Source organism: Thamnophis sirtalis, unplaced genomic scaffold (genome assembly GCF_051295495.1).
Source record: "Thamnophis sirtalis isolate CommonGarterSnake01/CBP01778 unplaced genomic scaffold, rThaSir2_p1.2 scaffold_2, whole genome shotgun sequence".
In the NCBI taxonomy this organism is placed as follows: domain Eukaryota; kingdom Metazoa; phylum Chordata; class Lepidosauria; order Squamata; family Natricidae; genus Thamnophis; species Thamnophis sirtalis.
In genome coordinates, this window is record NW_028261382.1 from 143088445 (window position 1) to 143110763 (window position 22319).

The 22319-nt window shown below is 35.6% G+C and overlaps 1 protein-coding gene across 3 annotated transcripts in view; it reads left to right on the plus strand.

Annotated features, from left to right (window-relative positions):
- PRKDC (protein kinase, DNA-activated, catalytic subunit) overlaps nt 1-19317 on the plus strand; it is a 133442-nt gene extending 114125 nt beyond the window's left edge. For 2 of the 3 annotated variants that reach the window (XM_087707078.1, XM_087707080.1), the window contains 15 exons: nt 2136-2316; nt 3959-4119; nt 4853-5064; nt 5811-5898; nt 6258-6401; nt 7726-7930; nt 9432-9499; nt 11593-11813; nt 12340-12432; nt 13766-13852; nt 15623-15694; nt 16476-16677; nt 17270-17458; nt 17668-17807; nt 18776-19317. In XM_087707078.1, the coding sequence (XP_087563204.1) occupies nt 2136-2316; nt 3959-4119; nt 4853-5064; nt 5811-5898; nt 6258-6401; nt 7726-7930; nt 9432-9499; nt 11593-11813; nt 12340-12432; nt 13766-13852; nt 15623-15694; nt 16476-16677; nt 17270-17458; nt 17668-17807; nt 18776-18980 (2268 nt within the window). In that variant the 3' untranslated portion in view covers nt 18981-19317. Of the gene's footprint in view, nt 1-2135; nt 2317-3958; nt 4120-4852; nt 5065-5810; nt 5899-6257; nt 6402-7725; nt 7931-9431; nt 9500-11592; nt 11814-12339; nt 12433-13765; nt 13853-15622; nt 15695-16423; nt 16678-17269; nt 17459-17667; nt 17808-18775 lie in introns of those variants that run through there. The other variant, XM_087707079.1, reaches the window with a different exon arrangement.
- Nucleotides 19318-22319: the final 3002 nt, after the last annotated feature.

Sequence of the window (22319 nt, forward strand, 5' to 3'; positions counted from 1 at the left end):
TTAAAAATAATAATAATATTAATAATAATAATAATAATAATAATAATAATAATAATAATAATAATAATAATTTTTGTTTCTTAAACAATACATGCCCACACCAGTGGGAAAAGAAAAAATCAAAAAAGAAACAAACAAAAAAAAGGAACACAGGTATATATTATTTAAAAAAAGTATATCAGCTGGTTACAACATGTTTTGGTGCATCTCTCCCATTAATTCATATTATAATTAATTCATATCATAATTCATATTAATTCAAATATCTTAACTCAAATGTTTACCATATTGACATCATTATACCTCCACTTTTAGTTGACTACAGTTATTTAAATATCCTTCATCCTTAAATATGCCAAAGATTTAATCCATAACCACATGCTGACATTTCATTTACTTGTTTGTAAAATCCTCTATTAACATCAAATCCTCATATCCTGTTTTAGCTGAACATCCATAATATTTAATACCAAAAATTCCATCTTCCATGCAGTATAGTTTATTATCATTCTCCCTTCTTTATGTCATTATATCGTATATCGTAACATTTTCCCCATATTAGTTAACATTTAACTGTATATATTTTATTCTATTTTTTAATAGTGATAATTATTGTGATTAATAACCTTTGTATATAGTCCAAAAATATTTCCAAACTTCCCTTCTCATATCCAATTATTATTTATCATATCAACTCCACATTATATACATTACTATCAATATCAATTATTATTCAGCTATGTCTATTACAAATAAGAGTAATTAGATTTAGCTAATTTTAAATTGTATTCTTCCATCTATCAGCCTATGTCTCTCCAATAACAAAACCTCCTTAATCCTATTGCCATTCGCAGAACAGGTTTACCAAATGTGTTTATAAGCAAGTCCAAACAGGAATATCTTCGCACCTTTTTGCTCAGGATGTCCTCGGCTTGTTACACTTTTCAGTTTGTCTTTAATTCTCAAGGGTGGTATCGAAAATTCTGCAAATGATGTTTCATAAAGTATAGATTCTTTAATGCTTCTCATTCCTCCTGTACTCTGTATTTTGAAATAAATCTTCTGTATGGCTGCCCCCCTTTCAAGCGTTGCATCTCTTTCTCCCTCCGAAGTAAACCAGACGCCCGGCATGTCAGCAAGTTGAAAAATTTCATTTCTGACATTCTTCATTTGTATTTCAGGAACATTCAAACATCATTTGTATTTCAGGAACATTCAAACATTCAACGTTCTCACTTTTTTCTTCATATTTTAATGTTAAATAGTCCAGCTTTTTTTCAAATCTTTCATATGAGTCAAACAACTTTTGAAATGCAGAGAAAATCATTTGAAACCAACCTTTTGGAGCATGTATAGACGCCATGTTGTGACGCAGCTAGTAGCTTTAAGATATTTGCAAGTAAGAACACGCTGGGAGCTGTGCGATCTTATCTGATCTTAGACCAACACAGCCAAGCAATAAAAGTGTCAGATTGTGAAAAGCCAAATTGTAGTAAATTGGTTTACAGCCCACTTAAGAAGAGTCAGAGGGAATGTTGGAGTAATCTTTCCTTTATCCATGTAAATATCATTAAAAGCATTTAAGAAATAGGGTAACCACCGGCCATAAATCCATAAAAAAAAACAATTCGCCGCTAGATTTTTCTGTTCTTTGGCTTCAATTAGCTTGAATTTTAATGCGGACCGTATCTCTTTGAGTAATAAAATCAGCTTACCAGTTGAAATCACTTCCACCATTCTTAGGGGCAACCTGCAGTTTTGGTTAGCTTACAGTTAATCCAGAAGGAGCTGGCAAAAGGGGTTAAATTCCAAGCCCCCCAGAGACTTGCGAACGTCTCTGAGGTCACTGGATCTCCCCTAACCTTTCACTGTCTCTCCGGGAGAGCTAGGATCAGAAACGACCCATCCAATTTCCTTCGGAATAGGGGAATTTCAGGAATAGCCTGAAACTCCATCTTCTCACTGCTAAGCCCCACCTTCTTCCCAGTTTTATCTCTTAATGTTGAATGAAAACTATTGCATTATCCAGATAAGCAATAACGCATAAACTTTATGATTTTATATTCTGTTCTTACTGTTTCCTATTGTGGTTTGTGATCGTGATCGCAAACCACATTTCTCATGTTAAATTTCAGGTGATAGCAGGGCTGAACAAGAAAGCTTTTCTTTGCTTCAGTGGAGCTGTGAAAAAAGGTGAAGAAGAGGTACAGTCCATGTCATTTGACCATATCGACATAAATGGAATTATTGTTGCTTATATGACATTGGCTAATTTCTGTGACAGCCATCTTCGCAAAGAAGAACAAAATTCAGCAGGCAAGTTAAAGGATGACTTGTTCATTATTTTAGTTCTGTAACAAATGTCAGAGAAGATTCACTTCAGACTGATACATGTCATTTTTGATATTGTCCCCTTAATTTGAACATGTGTAGTGCTAGTGTTTGCAACATAAGGTCAGTCTATGTTCTAATCTTTATTTTATTTTGGTAAATACCAGTTTTCACCATGCTAATGATGCATTCCTGCTTTTTTTCATGCTATCTAAAATTTACTGTTTTGGTGCAGTATAAAAATGTCACTTGGTTGATTTGTAATTTTTAAAAAAATAAAATACACTTAGAAAATATGTTACTTCACCTTTACTTGTATTTATTAATTTTGAATGCCCCAATAATGCTAAAAATACATAGCAGGGAAAATGATCAGAACATGACAACCAAAAAAATTGGGTTGTTAAAAGCCCTCCCCCTATTGTACAATAATACAATATCAGTACAGTATCTATTTTGGGAATATAATCCTGTCAAGGGCAAGGTAGAGAGTTCCTGTGGCTGTGTGATTTCTGTTCTTTTGGTGATAATCCCTTAAAGGCAAGGCAAGGATTTTTCCTATGGCTATCTGAGTTTTCTCAATGGTTTCCTTCAGGCAAGCGCTGGGCTGGTTTGTTGATTCAGCTTTGTTACATTTTTACCAGGTGTGAAGTGCTTGTGGCTGAACACCCAGACATGTAATTAAGCTTATTAAGAGTTTCCCCAGCCACCTGGGGAAAGAAAAATGTGGCAAAAAGTGTCTTTTTATTATACTATTGTGTTTGCTAGCTTTGCTGGTGTTATGGGAATAAAAATGGAGCAGATAATTTGCTAGTATTGCTGCAAATATTCTAGTTTGCAGTAATACTAGCAAATTATTTTAGTTTTCAGAATAGAAATAGCATCAATTATGCTGGTTGTTGATCAGATAGAGTTTAGATAGTATTCCTTTTTGGTCCAAATAGACTTTTCACTTGCCTTCAATAATGATTGTTTGTAATGATTATAAGTGATTGTTAATCAGTGTGGGCTCATTTGGAATACATAGTCCAGGGGATAAAAAGTGTGCATGCTCAAAACCAGCAAATTTATGTGCTAAAGCTGACCAGATAAGGACGCTAGCCAGATGAATACCTGGTAGGTAGGTTCCCCCCCCCCCCCAATTTTCCTCCCCCAAAACTAAGCTGTGTCTTATACTCCGGTGCATCTTATGCTCTGAAAAATATGGTATTGAAGAGAAACTGGGCAGTTTCAAAAAGGAATGAGCTATAGCTATCAGTTTTAGTAGCTGTTCATTGTCTCCTGAATCTCAGACATATGTCCTGGATTAAAGTTTTGGCCACTATATCATCCAAAATGCTGGACTAGCTGCCTTGCACCTAATCCAATAGATTTCTTCTCGCTATTCTTCCTACTGTTGTAAATGTCATTCCTGACAACCTTCAAATCTTATACTGTATGTTGTTTTCTTGAGAAGAATGTGATGATAGGTGAAATGTGAGGTCTACAGAAGATTTGACAAAATACTTTAGGGGAAAAAATGAATGCATTATTTTATGTAGCCCTAAAAAATACCTTTTAAATTAATCACAATTTCTAATCAACATTAAAAGTTTAATATTCTGTTGATGGTCTTACATTCTGCCAGATGTAAACACTGAGGATTTGCAAATATTTCCAGCAATTGTAGTGGAAAAAGTAATAAAAGCTTTGAAACTAAATTCAAATGAAGCAAGGTTAAAATTCCCCAGGCTGTTGCAAATTGTAGAGAAGTATCCAGAAAGGATTTTGGAACTCATGGCACAAGAGGTGAGTCTTCCCAGCTCTAAAGGAAGATATATTATTTACTTTTGTAAGCCCCTCGTAATCTGGGTGATCAGCATGTACATTTATAAATATTTTTTGAAAAATTAAAACCACTGATGGTTTACTTCAAAAAAAGAGAAGATATTCTCGCAGACATTTGTACCTAACCTCTCAATGGAATCAGTGCCTTGCTTTTGAACATTACTTGCTGTAGCACACTTAGCAGGCTTCCAGCATAGGTCATCTTATCTGCCTCAGAAGAGCATCCTACAAATTGATGCTTCACTCATAGGTGGTTCTGCATAGGTGGTTTATTCCTTGTGGAGAATTTTATTTTGTTCCAGTGACAACTGGAAAAGTGCCCTGATTCTCCCTGTCCTTTTATCCTGGGTGAAGCCTATGTTTACATTTAAATATAATAAATGTTTAGGATAGACACTCAAAGGAACAATATGTGCAACCATCAGTATTGAATACAAGGTTTGTGGTTTGCTTCCATTGCTGATAAGAATATTGTTACAAATTCTGGGCAAAAACTAGTTGATTTTCGTTTATCTCAAGTTCATTGGTTCTTGGAAACATGTTAGCATGTTCTTGGCTAAATTTGGCAAACTTTTTATACATGCATTTTCATATTCCAGCAGGCAGAGACTTTAGTTTTTATGAGTTCAGGGGAGTTAGGATAGAAGCATGCTTTATTTGCTGTAATCTACATTCACAGTTACTGTTTTCACAGATTTCTTCAATTCCCTGCTGGCAATTCATTGGTTGGATCAGCCAGTTGATGGCAATGCTGGATAAGAATGAAGCACCTGCCGTTCAGCATACAGTAGAAGAAATTGCTTCTAGTTACCCACAAGCAATAGTGTATCCCTTCATGATCAGCAGTGAAAGCTTTTCTTTCCCCAAAACTGCCATAGGTCATAAAAATAAGGACTTTGTAGAAAGGTAATATTAAAAATGAAAGAAAATATGTTTTAGAAGAAAAGCAAATTATCTCTTATGTTTAGGCAAAAGTGTAGTCTGCATATAATTTCATACGCTACATTTAAATGAAAAGGTGTTTTTTTTTAGTTTGCTAAAGGTTAAAAAAATGTCAATATGTTAATTCTTCCTACTAAGGAATTACATATTTGCTGAAACAAGTTTCTATAAATTGTAAGTTCATTCAGCCTATTGATCTTGCTGCCCCTAATCTGTGTTATGAAGTGGCTCAGAAACTATGATTGTCTTTTTTTAATTTTGTTTTTTATTGTATCTATTCAGAAAGAAAGATAGACATTTATTTAACAACCTAAATAGTAAGGAATCTTAATTTAGAGAGTAGTTTAAATTAAATCATTAAACTTTGAACTAATTTATAGTCTCTCTTTAGACCAACCACACAACCATATGTGGCCCTAGACAACTAGTAATCCAGTCCCACAGAACCACAAGAAAATAAAGTATTAAAAAATAAAGGAACTTTGTTATTTATATATGTTAACTATATTATATATTTTATACCTGGCCCAAGACAATTTCTCTCCACTCAGTGGAATCCAAGTAAGCCACAAGATTGATCAGCTATGGTTCAGATGATTGTAGCTGAAATAGTTTGCTTATTAGTTGAAAAACTGTTGCTAGGATAACACTTTAAAAAAATTAAGGGGATCGTTTCTCTTTCCTTGTTGCACTTTTTCTTTCCTTTGTAGAGTGAAAAGCAACTTGTATGAAGGAAGAGTGATCCAAGATTTTGTCCATTCCTTGGAACAGCTTTCTAATCCAGCAATACTATTCAAGGTACATCTGTCAAATTCTTCATAATCTGAAATTATCTATATTTATTTATGTGGCGTCTTGAATATGCCAAAATCATCTGTTTTTGCTGTTCATCCAGTAACTTTTTTTATTCCCATTCAATTTTGTCATCCTGTCATTTTTACCCTTTTAAATAAACCTCTTGTTTTCTTGGTTTTAATGTTGTAACTATTTGTAAAGCACACAGAATCTCTGGGAGTTAGGTAGCCAATAAATTTAATAAAACATTATCTATCTTCAGCAGAATGAATTTCTGATTATGACCTGCTTGCCATTACATTTTGATTCTGCTATCAGTTCATTTCCTAAGAGAAAAAATAATTTTTATTCTGCATTTATAGGATTGGATTGAAGATGTCCAAAATGAGCTGGGAAAAACTAAGAAAAATACAAATAACATTCAGCAATTGTATGATGGGATGTACCAAAACCTTGGAAATTTAGATGCTCCTGGTCTTGGGTGGTTCAGAAAGCAATTTATTAATGTATGTATTATGCTTTATAGTTGAATACTAGTGAGTTTATAAATTAACTTGATTTTTTAAAAAAATAGTCATATGTATATTATGGTTACATATCCCTGTCATATTGACAATTCTTTAGTGCGACTGTTCACAAATCTTAGCTGTATGCACAGTTTGAAAACATTTTTTAAAAACTCAGTCAAACAAAAAATATTTAAGGGTCCCAAATTATGGTAGTCCACCATTATTATTATTGCTCAGGCTGCAAATTGAAAAGTTGAAAGCGGAATAGAAGTTTTGAAACATTCCTCCAGAGGGAGCATTCATTCTGATTTTACAGAATGAAAGAAAACTAAAGAAGTTTCCAGTTGCATAACTACAGAACGTAACTACAGAAGAGAGTTTAGATCCACTTCAAGAAATTTTTTTCAGCCTTTTTCAAAGCTCAGCCTCTTCTGAAATTGTTGAGCACAGTAAAGTAAAAATGAAACTTTTCAGCAAATCTGTGTTTTTAGGAATAATCATTAGAAGTCATCACTGCAACAGCTGCTATTTAGCATATTCATTCATAGAATTGAGCCATTCAAAAATTAGTATGTATTCTATGGGTGATGATTTGGCAGAATTTTGGGAATCTCCCATATTAACTGATTGCTGGTCAGCTGGAAACCAGACATTATTGATGCTTTGGTAGATCTGAGGTAAATGAGTATTAGAAAGACTTATGAGTTCGTTGTTGTCTTAGAAGGCAGTGAATTTGCCTGTTTCAGAGTCATATATAGTTATATGTAAGACTTATATATAATTCACTTATATAGTTTTTGATTTCATTTTTCCTATGATGGAGGTAGACGGGGCACTTGGAATTTAGTTCCTAAATTTCGGGGTGGGGGGGGCTCAAATGTTTTTTCTTTTGGCTTAGTTATGTTTTATTCCACTAGTGAAAAGAGGAGTTCATGCAGCTGTGATTGCAATTCAGTGTGGCAGTTTCTCTAAGAGGACATATTTATCCATGTACCCTTTTATTAACTTCAGTGAAAAGTGCCATCACAAGGGGACAATCCAGTGGTAACTTTTGGAAGTTTCATAAGAACCCACCTCATTGTATGCAGTTCGTCACTCACAAATCATAATTCTTTATATACATGGAGTCCTTCCCTGGCCACAGCTTGTTCTTTCTACTGACCACTTAACTTTTGGCATGTTAACACTTTAGTTCTGGCAGTTTGTAAAGGTTCTCCTCTGGTCCTTTGTTAAGGATACCATTATACTTTTTTTTCATAATGGCCTAAATATTTTTCTTATATTAAAGCTAGTGTTTTGTTGTAAATGCATTTTATTTCAGGAATTTGGAAGGGAACTTGATAATCATTTCGGAAAAGGAGGTTCAAAACTGCTAGATATGAACACCAGCATCTTCAGTAAAGTTGCACTCTCTCTCTGGGCAAAGATGAAGAAATGTGAGAAAGAACCTGGGAATCTAAAGGAGTGCTCCCCTTGGATGAGTGAATTCAAACCAGAATTCTTGAGGACTGAACTGGAAATCCCTGGTAAATTACACTTTGGAGAGTAAAAAGAAGAAAACTCCCTATAAATTAAAGAATGTCCCTAATGAAAAAATATTATTAATTGAAGTAATATCCTCTAATCACAATGGGTTGGACTAGACTATTTGATATTTTATATCTCTGATTTTTCTGGGGTGGCTCAGTGGCTAAGATGCTGAGCTTGTTGATCAGAAGGTCGACAGTTCAGCAGTTCAGATCCCTAGTGCCGCCTAATGGGGTGAGCTCCTGTTACTTGTCCTAGCTTCTGCCAACCTAACAGTTCAAAAGCATGTAAAAATGCAAGTAGAAAAATAGGGACCACCTTTGGTGGGAAGTTAACAGCGATCGGTGTGCCTTCAGCATTTAGTCATGCCAGCCACATGACCACGGAGATGTCTTTGGACAGTGCTGGCTCTTCGGCTTTGAAATGGAGATAAGCACCGCCCCCTAGAGTCAGGAACGACTAGCACATATGTGCATGGGGAACCTTTACCTTATCTCTGATTTTTACCACTTTGGAGAAATATGAAATCTTCAAACGTGACTTTAATTCAAAAGCTTTATATATGAGAAAATGCATCTTGGTTGAAATGTGATGTAAAACAATTTAAAACAAGGTCGAACTGTTTTTAGTACAGTGAGAGGAAAAGAAACAATGGCATTTTGCTTTTGCTTGGTATTCAGGACAGAGGTGCTAAAATGGCACCTGCATAGTGTGCTTACTACCAAGGTGCCTGGCCCATTGGAATTTTAGTGAAAATGCTGCAAAACAACATACTAATCATCAGGCTCCCTTTTATCTCCAGAATATTCAATTTGTTTGAAATTGTGTTCATGTGCCTGAAATAAATGAACAAAAGAAACGGGGAGTATTGTAAGGCTATTTTCCTCTGCTTTCTAGTCTTGCCTATTAATTATTTTGTAGTGGGAGGGTTTAGTGTGTGTATTAGTTGACATTGTTTGATACTTTATATGTGGTTTTCCTCAAGGTTTCTGTGGAGGTGTAATCTCTGGGCATCGTTGACTTCATAAAAGTGATTTACCATTTAGAGTTTAGATTCCTAAATCAGTCTTTTTTTAAAAAAAATCCTGAACTTGAGTTTCTGGTAAATGAGTGCTCACCAGAACCACCCTGACAAATTTCTCAATTGATCTAAAATGATTGTGACATATTAAAGCTCCTTTTAAGATAGGAATTTAATTGACAATACTTTACAAAAGCAGCGTTTTCCTAAAAGCTTTTGCTAATAATCTTGATGTCAAAACTAGAATTGCAAGAATCATATTGAAGCTCTCTTAACAGGTATCCTTTCCATACGATTACCTTTCTACTATAAAAAAATAACCTGAGATTTTTCTACCACTGTAATACTGCATTGTGTACAAGATAAAAATGTATCAAGCATATAATATATTCTGATAAAGATATTTGTTATTTGATCTAATAAACATTTTTAAAAGCCACATTTTTTTAAAAAAAAAACACAACTTTTTACTTACTCAGGTCAGTATGATGGTAAAGGAAAGCCATTGCCGGAATATCATGCAAAAATTTCTGGATTTGATGAGCGGGTATGTTAAACTATTAACCTACAGAGCATATTGTTAGTATTGGAGTAGAAATTTATCTTAATTTTAAATAATAATTGAACATTTTCTCCATCTTAATCTACTCAGTGCAATAAAGAATCTGATACATATGCAGGATCTGCCTCTCCAGAAGTCATTTGCCAAAACAGGAAAAGTTGATAGCCTCTATTGATTAAAATTAATTGGTTGAAAGCTAAAGAAATTCCATTTGTAAAATTGATTTTCCCACTGCATATATCCCATTGACTATCATAGATGGAAACATACAGTTACACACATTCCTCTCCCTCCTTCCAGCAGAAACAGCAAAAATTAATCTGGGAGAATAAAGCAGAAAAGAGATGAATAAAGGAAAGGGGTAACTGCAATGGAGAGTGAATGAAAGAAAAATGGAATAAAATGGAAGAGAAAATGAAGCAAGAGTAATAATTTACAAAGAAGGAAAAATATCCTTCTCAGTCACAGATAATTATTTGTGGAAAAACCTATTAAAGAAGCCCTGTATGCTATCACAATATATATAGTGTAGCAAATTATATATACTTGCTTGATTTTCCCTGTTCTCTTAAATTCTAAACCAGTGTTTCAGAATATTCCAGAAGAAAAGTGAATTCTGTTCTCATATAAATGACAGATCTATTCTACATGCTGATTTTTTCACTTAGAAATCACTTAGGATCTAATGGAGGAAATCTCAAACTGTGACTTCCATTTTGCAAAAATAATAACTGCAAAAACATAGTGTTTATTACCTCTCTCAAAAACACAAGTGGCTATAAGTTCAAATGAAAGGTCCATGACAGCTGTCAATATCCAATGAGATTCCTATTGGAAATCATATATATTAATAGATTTTGAATCTGTGCCTTTTGAAAATCAGGGACCTGCAGCAAACTGAATCTGTTTATTTGCAACATGGCTTTTTCATTATTGATTGTATGTATAACCAAATTTAAGAGCAGTATCAAGGCCATTAAGAATTGTTAAGATATCATTTTACTAAAAACTGGATTGTTTGCATTTTAAAGTAGGAAAATTTTTCAGGTATGATTTTTTAAGTATTTTATTCATAATTACTATATTTCTCAGAGTATAAGGCACATCTTTTTCCCTCAAAAAAAGAGGCTGAAATACACTGAATACAGCATTTTTGCCTCCCCAAACCCCGCCCCCTTCACCAAAATGGCCATGCATAGCTTTTAGGAGGCTCTCAGAGAGCTCCTGGGGGCTGGGGAGGGCAGAAATGAGCAAAAAACAGCCCACTTTTTGCAAACTTTTGCCCCCACCCAGCCCCCAGGAGCCCTCTATAAGCCTCCTAAAGGCTATCCATGCCCTTTTTTTGACAAAAAATGGGCCCATTTGCTTCAAAAACAGGCCGTTTTTTGCTCATTTTTGCCCCCCCTCCCAGGAGCATTCTACAAGCCTCCTAATGGCTATTCATGCCCTTTGGTGGGGAGGGAAACGGGCCTGTTTTCGCGAAAAACAGGCTGTTTTGGGGAGGTTTGCAGAGTTCAAATTTTTTTTTTAAAAAAATTGCCTCTTCAAAACCTTGGTGCATCTTATACTACGGTGTGTCTTGTACTCCACAAAATACAGAAATTCTATAGCATATCTAATACATCTTGGGTGTGATTTACCTCCTTCTGCCCCTACTTTCCAATTTTATTAATTTTAATTTACTGTAAATCTTGTTTATTATTACTACAAATTGCAGGTCACTAAACCCATGCGACATACAAAAGCATAAAATGTTTTTTATATATATGTATATGTATGTATGTATATGTATATGTATATGTATATGTATATGTATATTTTGTTGTATTTGTGCTTACCAGGGGTTATATATTTGGGCATACCGGGGGTTGTAAAAATCTAATGTATATGTATATGTATATACATGAGATGCTGTTTGTAGACAATACTTCTTGAAAAACTCAGGAGAGAATTTCATTTCTGGGTTTCATTTCTGGTGCTGCATAGAAATACTTCTGTAGCTTCTTTAGGGGTCAATTTGTATGACATTGTATTTTCTTATCTGCTCTGTATTTTTCTTCTTCTACATTCTGTCAAAGATAAAAGTAATGGACTCCATCCGGAAACCAAAACGTATAGTTATCAGAGGCAATGATGAGCGGGAATATCCCTTTCTTGTGAAAGGAGGAGAAGACCTCAGGCAAGACCAACGCATTGAGCAGCTCTTTGAAGTTATGAATAACATTCTTTCACGAGATGCTGCCTGCAGCCAAAGAAACATGCAGATAAAAACCTATCAAGTTATACCAATGACGACCAGGTAGACACATGCTAAACCCTTATGTAGAACAGAGACTTTTGTCTTCATCACAAGACCTTGTTGGAAATAATTGCTGTATATTACAGAGCACCACCTCTGAATTACTTGTGGGCCTCCCCCACATTCTTCAGATACTCCTCAAAACATGCACCGTGCCATCTCTTGTGTGTTTAGAATATTTTAACATGGATGATTTGTCTAGTTCCTTTAGATACTTTATCCCTCCGTAAGAAATGCATTATTTTGCTATTGTCGATGTGAAAAATCAAATCCATACATAGAAGTTCTAGATTACGGATTTATTGTTAAAGCCTATGCATAGGAATCTTCTCAGATTAATGGTTAGCACCTGGTTAGAGCTAGATCAATGGGATTTGGGGATGGGGGGACGTTGGACTTAGCTGACTTGTGGCTTTGTAATGATTCTCAACTAATACCTCTTTTAACTCCTCCCTCTGGTTCTCCCAGTCATCCTCCTATAGCCATATCCTAACAAAAACAAGTTTGAATTTATTTATTTTTACAGATTGGGACTGATTGAATGGCTTGAGAATACCTATACATTAAAAGAGTTCCTTTTGAAAAACATGTCTGAACAGGAAAAGACTCGTTATAATAGGTAAGTGGAGCATAAATCTGTTCTGATTTGTTAACGACTTTCTTTGCTTCTATTATTAGGTATGTCTAATCAGTTAACATTACTCATTGTACTAACATCCATTGGATCAGCTGAGAATTATCTTCAGAGGTTATTTGAAGTACTTCCTGACCTAGATAATTATTGGAAGCTGTTTGCTTAATCAGCATAAGTTCACCTATATATTTTCTTTACTACTTAAGTAAGAAATTTTTTATTACCTGTGGCTTTTTTATCATCACATTCTTATCAACAGACTGGTTTTTACAAGGAAGGGATTTTTAAATTTCATTTTAATTTAAATAATTAGGAAGTCAACTTTAATTAAATTGGAATTTAAATCTGTGTAGAAGCTTGCTTAGTGTGGAAACCAGATCAATAGCAGCAGGAAGCAGTTATTGTGGAAAATTAGGATTATGAGGAACCCACACTATTGCATCATTTAACAGAATCTAAGGCAGTTTTCATTATGGAAGTATTTTTTCCTCATAAATGCTAACTAGTGATGAAAGCAGCTCTTAAGTACACAATTGTATACAATTGTACAATATACAATTGTACAATATACAATTGAAGGCCAAATTAAAGAAAATTATTTTTGCCAACTTTTCAATGCTTTCTTTACTTATTGGCCCTTATCAAAACTTTGTGATATTTTGTGACATAATTTGTTTGATAGCTTCATTTGAGTTTGAATGTACAAATTCAGTTGCATATTTATTCAGCCTCACTAACCTTCTGTCTTTTGGTTTACACCAAGTGCTTGGCATTTTTCTGTGAACAGATTTTATGTAACAAATTATTTTTTTACATTGATATTTAAACAGTTGTGAGTGTTCTTCTAACAGTTTGAACTGACTTGATGGAATACAGCATTGATAACTATCAATGGTTCACATTCTTTTTAGTTATGTTTTATTAACAGATGCAACTGTTATCTGCAAATAAAGTTACTCTTCATATTATTCTAGAATATTGGTAAAACAGTACATTACCAATAGCAGAGAATATTTATAGTTTGGGATTGAACTGTAGAGTCCTTGATGCTGTGGTTGGTTTTTTGCAGATACTTAATTACCAGACTAGGTAACATCACCAGTGCATTGATAATGTTACCTAGTTTGGTAATGAAGTATCTGCAAAACAAAAACAAAAAAAACCTACACTTAGAGGACCAAGGACTGCACATTTGGACATTAATTCCTCTTATAATTTATCATTGCTAAAATCAAACCAGAAAGTAAGCACTTTTAATAGTTCAAATGATGTATAATGCCTGCATGTAGATAAAGTTTGTATTCTTCCCTCTGAAAAGCCCCGAAGGTCCTCGTGCCGACTATAATGATTGGCTGCACAAGATGGGGGAAAGAGATGGAATTGAACGTTACATGACTATGTTCAAGTAAGTCTTGTAAATGCTTATTCTTCATCAGATACTTTGGTTCCCCTTCCTCCACCACACACATAAATTATTGTCAGCAGGATAGTCCTGTCTGCTGTTTCAGTAATAGTAAATACCGCATTCAGAGCTGCTTCTGAAGATTCAGAAATTCTGCAGTGACTGATCATTCACACCTGCTCCCCTTCTTGCCTCTGCCTTCATTTCTCTGCAAACCACATACTTACAGAAATATCAATATCACTTATATACTGCTTCACAGTCCTTTACAGCCCTCTCTAAGCAGTTTAGAGAGTCAGCATATAGCCCCCAACACTCTGGGTCCTCATTTTACTAACCTCTGAAGGATGGAAGGCTGAGTCAACCTTATGCTTGAACTAGCTTAGAAGACTTGGAAACAGATGTAATACTATACTATAATATATCATATCATATTACAGTGTTGAAAGCACTGTGATACAGTGAGAAGCAATTCCTGGAAGTAAGGTTTTCAGGAAAGACATCAAAGAGAGTGATCACATGTGAACCTTATTATAATTACTTTAATATGGACTCTATAATCATAATCTGTCCTCTTCCACTATGTGAATTTTACTTAAATTATCCCATGTGATAAATTTTTGTACTCATTTTGTAAGTGATGATGTCCCTTTTATTTTTGTATTGGAGAGGCCCAAACAGAAAGGTTTGTAATAGCTTTTTGAATTATTGCACTTAATTTGAGTATAGCAATTGTTACAGGCTTGAAGTACATTTATGAGGCAGGACTAAATTCTGTCAGTATACATAAAGCACAGTTAAAACAAAAGGCAACAACTAAAATATATTACAGAGACACAGAATAATGTTAATTAAGGAATGGTTGCAAAACTATGATTGTGTTTTTAGTTCAATTTGCAGGCAGATAAGAAGAATATCTTTGGAATTAAGAACAATTTAGTTTAATTACATTCAATATATGATTACATAAATTGTATCATTTAAAATAATCCCCACAGATGTATACAACACAACACAATTATGTTTATTTGTTGGTTTGGTTTGGTTTATTAGATTTATATGCCGCCCTTCTCCCAAGGACTCAGGGCGGCGTACAACATTAAAAGAAACACATAATACAAAAGTTTAAAAAAATTAAATAGAATATCCCAAACAAACCCAATTGACAATAACATTTTTTTAAAAAAAATCAAATTAAAATTAACAATGATCAATAATTTGTTTTGTTTTGTTCAGGCCAGGCTGGCTTGCTGGAAAAGCCAACTTTTTAGGGCGCGTCGGAAGGACCGGAGGTCGGGGATATACGAAGCTCCGGGGGCAGCTCATTCCAGAGGGAAGGCGCTCCCACAGAGAAGGCTCTCCCCCTGGGGGTTGCTAGCCGACACTGTCTGGCCGACGGCACCCTGAGAAGGCCAACTCTGTGGGATCGCACTGGATGGTGGGAGGCTACCGGTGGCAGTAGGTGATCTCGCATTTGTGCCTATTTATCTTTGATGCAGATAGTTTGGCGTTTTGTACAAGTATTTATACATTATAAAACATTGGTATTAAAATGCCAAAAGAGAATTGATTTAGAATAGAATTCTCTGTGCTACACTTTCACTGTTATTGGTGCTTCACATCCTAATAGAGTTTGTAGTTTACAGACTGACAGAGCAAAAAATAAGAGATTCAGGATAAGCAGAGATTAAAAGTAAACGTTGCTATATAATCTTTTATTGCAATTCACATATTTGCCTGAGTATAATTCTCACTGCTTGGTCTAATTTTCAGAAGAGCTAGCCGAACAGAAACAGTGATGTCGTTCCAGCGTCGAGAAAACCGTGTTCCTGAAGATTTGCTAAGGTAAGAGTGTTCTTTCAAAGCTCTTGGCTTTGAAACAAGAGAAGCAAATAGTAGTATTTACTATTAAAGTTGCTGGTAAGAGCACTCGAGGTCTTACAATACAGGTAGCCCTAGACTTACAAGAGTTTCATTAATGACTGTTCAACGTTACAATGGAGCTATAAAAAGTGACATGACCATTTTCCACACTTATGACTGTTGCAACATCCCCATGGTCATGTGATCAAAATTCAGATGCTTGGCAACTGGCTCATATTTATGACTGTTGCAGTGTCCTGGGGTCATGTGATCACCTTTTGCAACCTACTGACCAACAAAGTCAATGGGGAAGCCAGATTCACTTAACAACCATGTTGCTAACTTAATAACTGCAGTGATTCCTTTAACAACTGCTGCAAGAAAGGTCATAAAATGGGGCAAAATTCATTTAACAACTGCCTTGCTAAGCATGAAAAATCTTGGGCTCAATAATGGTCATAAATTCAGGACCATCTGTAATTAAATAGATTTAAAAGTACAAAATGCATTGTTAGGAGCTATTCCTTCTTCGCCTTCCCTTGACCTCTGCTTATTTTAACCTCTAGTGCCATTATACTTTCGAAAGAAAACCTTTCTCTGAGTTTTTTGTGGAGCAGCCCAATTTTGTTGTTTTATTTCACTTTTTATTACATGTCTGAAAAGATAAGGAGAAGATCCATTTTTCTTAGTTTCTAATGTTGTGTTTTCCAGGAATTATCTGCAAGGTACTTCAGCTAATATAAAATCTATTCATTTTCTAAAGGAAAGCCTTTGTTAAAATGAGTACAACTCCAGAAGCCTTGCTGTCTCTGCGATCTCATTTTGCCAGCACCCATGCACTGCTGTGCATCAGCCACTGGATTCTTGGCATTGGTGATCGACACTTATCAAATTTCATGATCAGTACCGAGACTGGAGGCTTGGTGGGAATAGACTTTGGACATGCGTTTGGTTCAGCAACACAGGTATTCTCCTCTTGCCCTTATTCTAATGTTTGCAGCAAGCACATTTAGCTATATTGAATGAAGCCAGGGTAGAAAATATCTGACAGCCTTGGCGATGTTTTTGAGGAACCATGGGACTTTAAGAGGGTTTTTTTCCCCCTGATCACAGAAAGTATGATATCCCTTGAGTTCTTGCTCCTTGCTGGGTCAAGAGAAGCCATTCAGAGCATCCTACCCCTCCGCCTTTCTGCTATCACAATTCTAGAAGCTAAGAGGACCAAAATGTAATGGCCTTCTGGGTCGGTGCTTACTTTCTTCACACACTTCTACAATAGGAGACATTTCCTGCTAAGCAGAATGGATTTGAAATTTAAAGGGAAAGTACTTGCCAGTCCCCTTATTTTGCACCTTTAGTAGTTTAATATCTTCTTTGAGTGCCTTAAAAGTCAGAGAAGTGTAGACATAATGTACTAATGCATGCATTTATAACTAGAAGCCATGTAGCTTTATCATGTTGTTACTTCTGCTATTCATAAATCACAGCTCTTCTGCCTTGAGCAAAAAGTTTTCTTGTTTATTACATGTATTTTTTCATCATTTTTATTCTTTGTAGTTTCTGCGACTTCCAGAATTGATGCCTTTCCGCTTGACTCGACAATTTGTTAATTTGATGCTGCCAATGAAAGACTCTGGTCTTATATACAGTGTGATGGTACATTCCTTAAGGGCCTATCGTATAAATCAAGATGTACTCATTAATACAATGGATATATTTGTAAAGGAACCTTCTTTGGATTGGAAAGTAAGCTATTGACTTAATGGCTTAATTTTGGCACACCTGAAACAAGCAAACATTGAATTTTAAAATAGATATATGTGTACCCTAATATTCATTACATACAAACATACATACATGAAGTAGAAATTTAAATTTTGATTGATAACTGCCATTAATAATATGCACTGTATTATACAATATTGGTTTCATGGATTGACTTTTTTTTCCCTTAGAATTTTGAATGGAAACAGTTGAGAAAAGGAGGTACATGGACTAAGGAAATAAATACAGACAAAGTGAATTGGTATCCTCTACAAAAAGTAAACTTTGCAAGAAGAAAGTTGGCAGGGGCTAATCCAGCTGTCATTACCTGGTATGAGTTTGACATTTTAAATGTGTGGATCTGAATTAAAAATGCAAATAGAATTATTTCCTGAAAAATAGGAATTTTAATATAATGTTCTATTTTAAGATGAATTTATTTAAAGTATGTAGAATGTTTGGAGAATTTTCTGACTATAAAAAATATTGTAGATTTGATATGAGCCATTATATAACATCAAATTATAGTTAGTCTCACCTGTTCTGAAGATGGAGCAGGACAATATGCTTTTTCTGAGGCCAGGAAGGACCCTTTAGCTGTTTTGTACAATTGTAATGTGCACACATTCATGCCTGTTTCTTGAAGATTGCATTGTGAGGTGTGCGTAAGGGCTCTCATAAATCAAACATCATTGAACATACTTTCACTTTAAGTATTTTAAATATGTGAGGCAATACATGAGTTTTCAATACACACATTGCCACGTAACTGTTTATATTCCTTAGGCTCTCTAGATATTACTCAGTGACATATAAGACTAAGGGATGCCCATGGTGCTGTATATAATAAAGTATGTGTACTGTGCCATCCAGTTCCAAAACTAGTGCCTCTGGGTGGTGTAAAACCAAATTTAAAAAATTTAATTTGCAAATAACAATTATTAATATTAAAACATTAAAAATACAGCTGAAATAAAATAATTGGCTATGGGATGTTAATAATAACAGCCATCTTAGTAGACTGCCTGTTACTGGGGGTCTTGAGGTCCAATGGCACAAACAGGTCTTTGGGGGGGGGGGTGTCTCCAGAAAGTCAGGAGTGATTGTTCCAACTCAACCTCAGGGAGGGGAGGATATTCTGCAACGCAGGTGCCACAACCAACCAGGTCCGCCAAATGTAAGTCCCTAACTGACCGAGCCAGCTGCATGCCAAGTCTAGCAGAGATATGGTGGAACAGGAAGACGTAATTGGGGAAATGTGATTTGTCAAATAAGTACTATATACAATTTTTTTTTAAGTGATGAATTACGTTTGGGCCATGAGAAATCGGAGGCTTTCAAGGAATATATGTCTGTAGCACAAGGGAGCAAACAATCCAACATCCGTGCCAGAGAACCACAGGATGGACTTGCAGAAGAAATACAAGTGAAATGCCTTATTGATCAAGCTACTGACCCAAATATCCTTGGCAGAACTTGGGAAGGATGGGAACCCTGGATGTAAAGGACAAAGTTGTGGCTTATCCGTGTTTAATTGAACTGGAGATGAAGGCTAAAAGGACTGGATATTATTTTTTATAACCAAAAAGTATTAAAGCATATATTTCAAATTATAATGTAGCAATATAATTTTTTATATTTCTTGGCATTTCTGTAAACTGATTTTCAAATTAAGTAATGTGGGAAATCTTGAATTATGCACGTTTTAAAAGTATATATTAAATTGCTGGTTTTAATGAAAGATACCCAAAATTATTACTCAAAAAGTTAGAAAAATCTAGTAAGAATTAGTTATTATATTAACAATGAATATTAAATAAATCTGTGATACACTGAATTGATTTCACGAGTGTCATGTTTCCTGTCAATGGGTATAAGTGAGTAATTTCTTTAAATGATTTCTCCCATGAACAGAAAAAAGTTGTAAATTATGATGTGTTAGAAGAGGGACACAATATAGTGTAGTCACATTTCAATAGTTATAAGCAAGCAGTAATGTGTACAGAGCACTTTGACTGAATACATTTAAATAATACTCTGAGTTCTGTCATTCCTTGACACAAATATTAATGATCATTAGCAACATCTTTTCGGATGACAGCAACTTTTGCATCTCATTTGGAAACCAAGGACCCAGAGTATGGAGGAAGAATGGAGAGGCCAATCAAGCACAGTAATCCCACGGTCATTGAAGCAGTTTTTGGTGCTTTTGGCAAAAGTTGCTCTCATCAGAAAAGAGGACTTTGGACCACTGAGCAACAGGACTTTGGACCACTGTGCTTCATTAAGACCAGGGTCAATGCAGCCGTCTACCAGGAAATTTTGGAGCAGTTCATGCTTCCTTCTGCAGACGAGCTTTATGGGGATGCTGACTTCATTTTCCAGCTGCCCACACTGCCAAAAGTACCAAAACCTGGTTCAATGACTGTGGGATTACTGTGCTTGATTGGCCAGCAAACTCGTCTGATCTGAACCCCATAGAGAATCTGTTCTGAACCCCCCCCCCCTCGTCCTACACCAAAACACGCCCGAGACCAAGATACTTCAAGGACTTTATTAATAGACGGACAGGCCCTTAGCAGCACTCCAGCACAGTCAAGGCATTGGCAGCAATACAGCACAGACAAGATGTGGCAGCAATCCAACACAGACTAATCTTGGCAGCAATCCAGCCTGCCAAGCTAGCCCCAAAAGTTCTCCCACTTTAGTGCAAATGTTGACTCCTGCAACGGGGCGTGTGCACAAGCATTCCTCTTATAGTCTTGAGAGGAGCCTAATTACCACCAGCTGAGTGCAATTATCTCCTGTAACTGCGCAACTGTTCCTTACGCCTATCAGCTCTTCGGTGCCGGGCATCCAGGAACAACTCACTGCTGAGGTCCGGATCACACTCCCTTGTCTCCTCCCCACTGGTCCAAGGCTCAGGCGCCTCCTGGTGGCCAACCAGCCTCTCTGTGTCCTGCTCGGAGTCGGAACCCTGTCCAGGGTCCTCCAGAGCCAACTCATAGGGCCCTTCGCTGTTGGAGTCTGGTGGCAGCTCCAACGTCTCCTGCTGGTCCACAACAGGAATCTATGGGGCATTGCCAAGAGACCAAACAATGCAGAAGAGTTGAAGGCCGCTATTGAAGCATCCTGGTCTTCCATAAGACCTCAGCAGTGCCACAGGCTGATAGTTTCCATGCCACGCCGCATTGAGGCAGTAATTGCTGCAAAAGGGGCACAAACCAAGTACTGGGTACATATGCATGCTTATACTTTTCAGAGGTCTGATATTGTTTTATGTACAATCCTTGTTTTATTGATTGCATGTAATATTCTAATTTTCTGAGATGGTGGATTTGGGGTTTTCATGAGCTATACGCCATAATCATCACAATTATGACAAATCACGGCTTGAACTATCTTGCTTTGCATGTAATGAGTCTCATATATTAGTTTCAACTTTTAAGTTGCATTACTGAAATAAATGAACTTTTGCACGATAATCTAATTTTTCAAGTTTCACCTGTACAAAATTAGCACAATATTTTGAATAAATAATACTGAATCTAACAAAATGTTTACTTTTAAAAACATGGTGTGGACTATTTGCTGTACTGAACTTCATTCTGTATTTTAAAAAACATAGAAATGGAAATCCTGATCATAACAATTGAGTCCAAGATCAGTTGGCAGTATCCAGGGTTATTTGGCTTCTATCTTACTAGGGTTAAGATTGGAACCTGTGGAGAGACCTGGCACATACAATCGCCAAGAGTTGGACACAACTGAATGGATAACACCATCATCATTAGGGTAGAGTGAAACTTCATCTTCCAAGCCAATGTAAAAAGTTCATATAATCAATATTGTATGGGCATTAAAATATAGTCTAGTTATGCAGCCTCCGTATTCATGACTAATAGTAGTAATGTTGGCCAGTAGTTTTCCCTTCCACTCTGAAATATGGGAGATACCTGATAAAAATATAGTTGTAAAACACATCCATTCCTCCCCCTTTTCTGCTTTTTGAAAGTCAGTCCTTGGAATAAGGCAGTTCCTCTGCCTTCAGATCTCACTCTACCTGGTTGCATTGTTTGGTAAATATAATGAATTTTTAAAATAGTTTTCTCTTGGAGACGAATCTTCTTTTTTATATTTATATCAATAAAGATGTTCCAGTTTTAAAGCAATTGCACTGTGAAGAAAATAAATAAGGTAAAGCTCAATTAAAGCTGCAGCTTTGGTATTTCAGGTACTTGCCTCCAAAGGAGGCATTAATTTGTACTTCCCAATGTTTCAGTTACTGAGCACTTTGACCTGTAGGCTTAAAGGGCAAAGTTCTAAGCTTATAATTTAACCAAGTTCTTAATCATAATGCATGCATAGTAAAGCATTCTTGTGGAAATTGCTTCTTTTTATAGGTTCATATTCCAAAAGTAAGACCGATGTACTGTATATTAAAGATCATTTTTCCAAACAGTCTGGTCGGTACTAGTAAGCTTTCAAAAGGAGAATTTAGTTTTCTTTAAATATCATTTCATCATAGTTGCAGCTACAGGAAAATAATTTATATTAAGTCCTGTATTGCATGTGTGTTTTTCTGTATGGTGATGTCTCCATTGTTATAAATCCTTGTGGACTATATGGAATTTGTTTTGTTTGTTTTAATCAATTTTGATAATCCCCCTCCCCCCCACCAATCATCTTTGGTAGATTCTATCATTTGCTATTAAAATCTTTCAGGCCATAATGATGATGTTATCCATCCCTCCACATCTTCCAATTTTGCACTACTACTTTGATTTTGTCTATGCTCTGGCTGGTGTCAGCTTTAATGGTGTCCAGCCATCTGTGTTCTTTG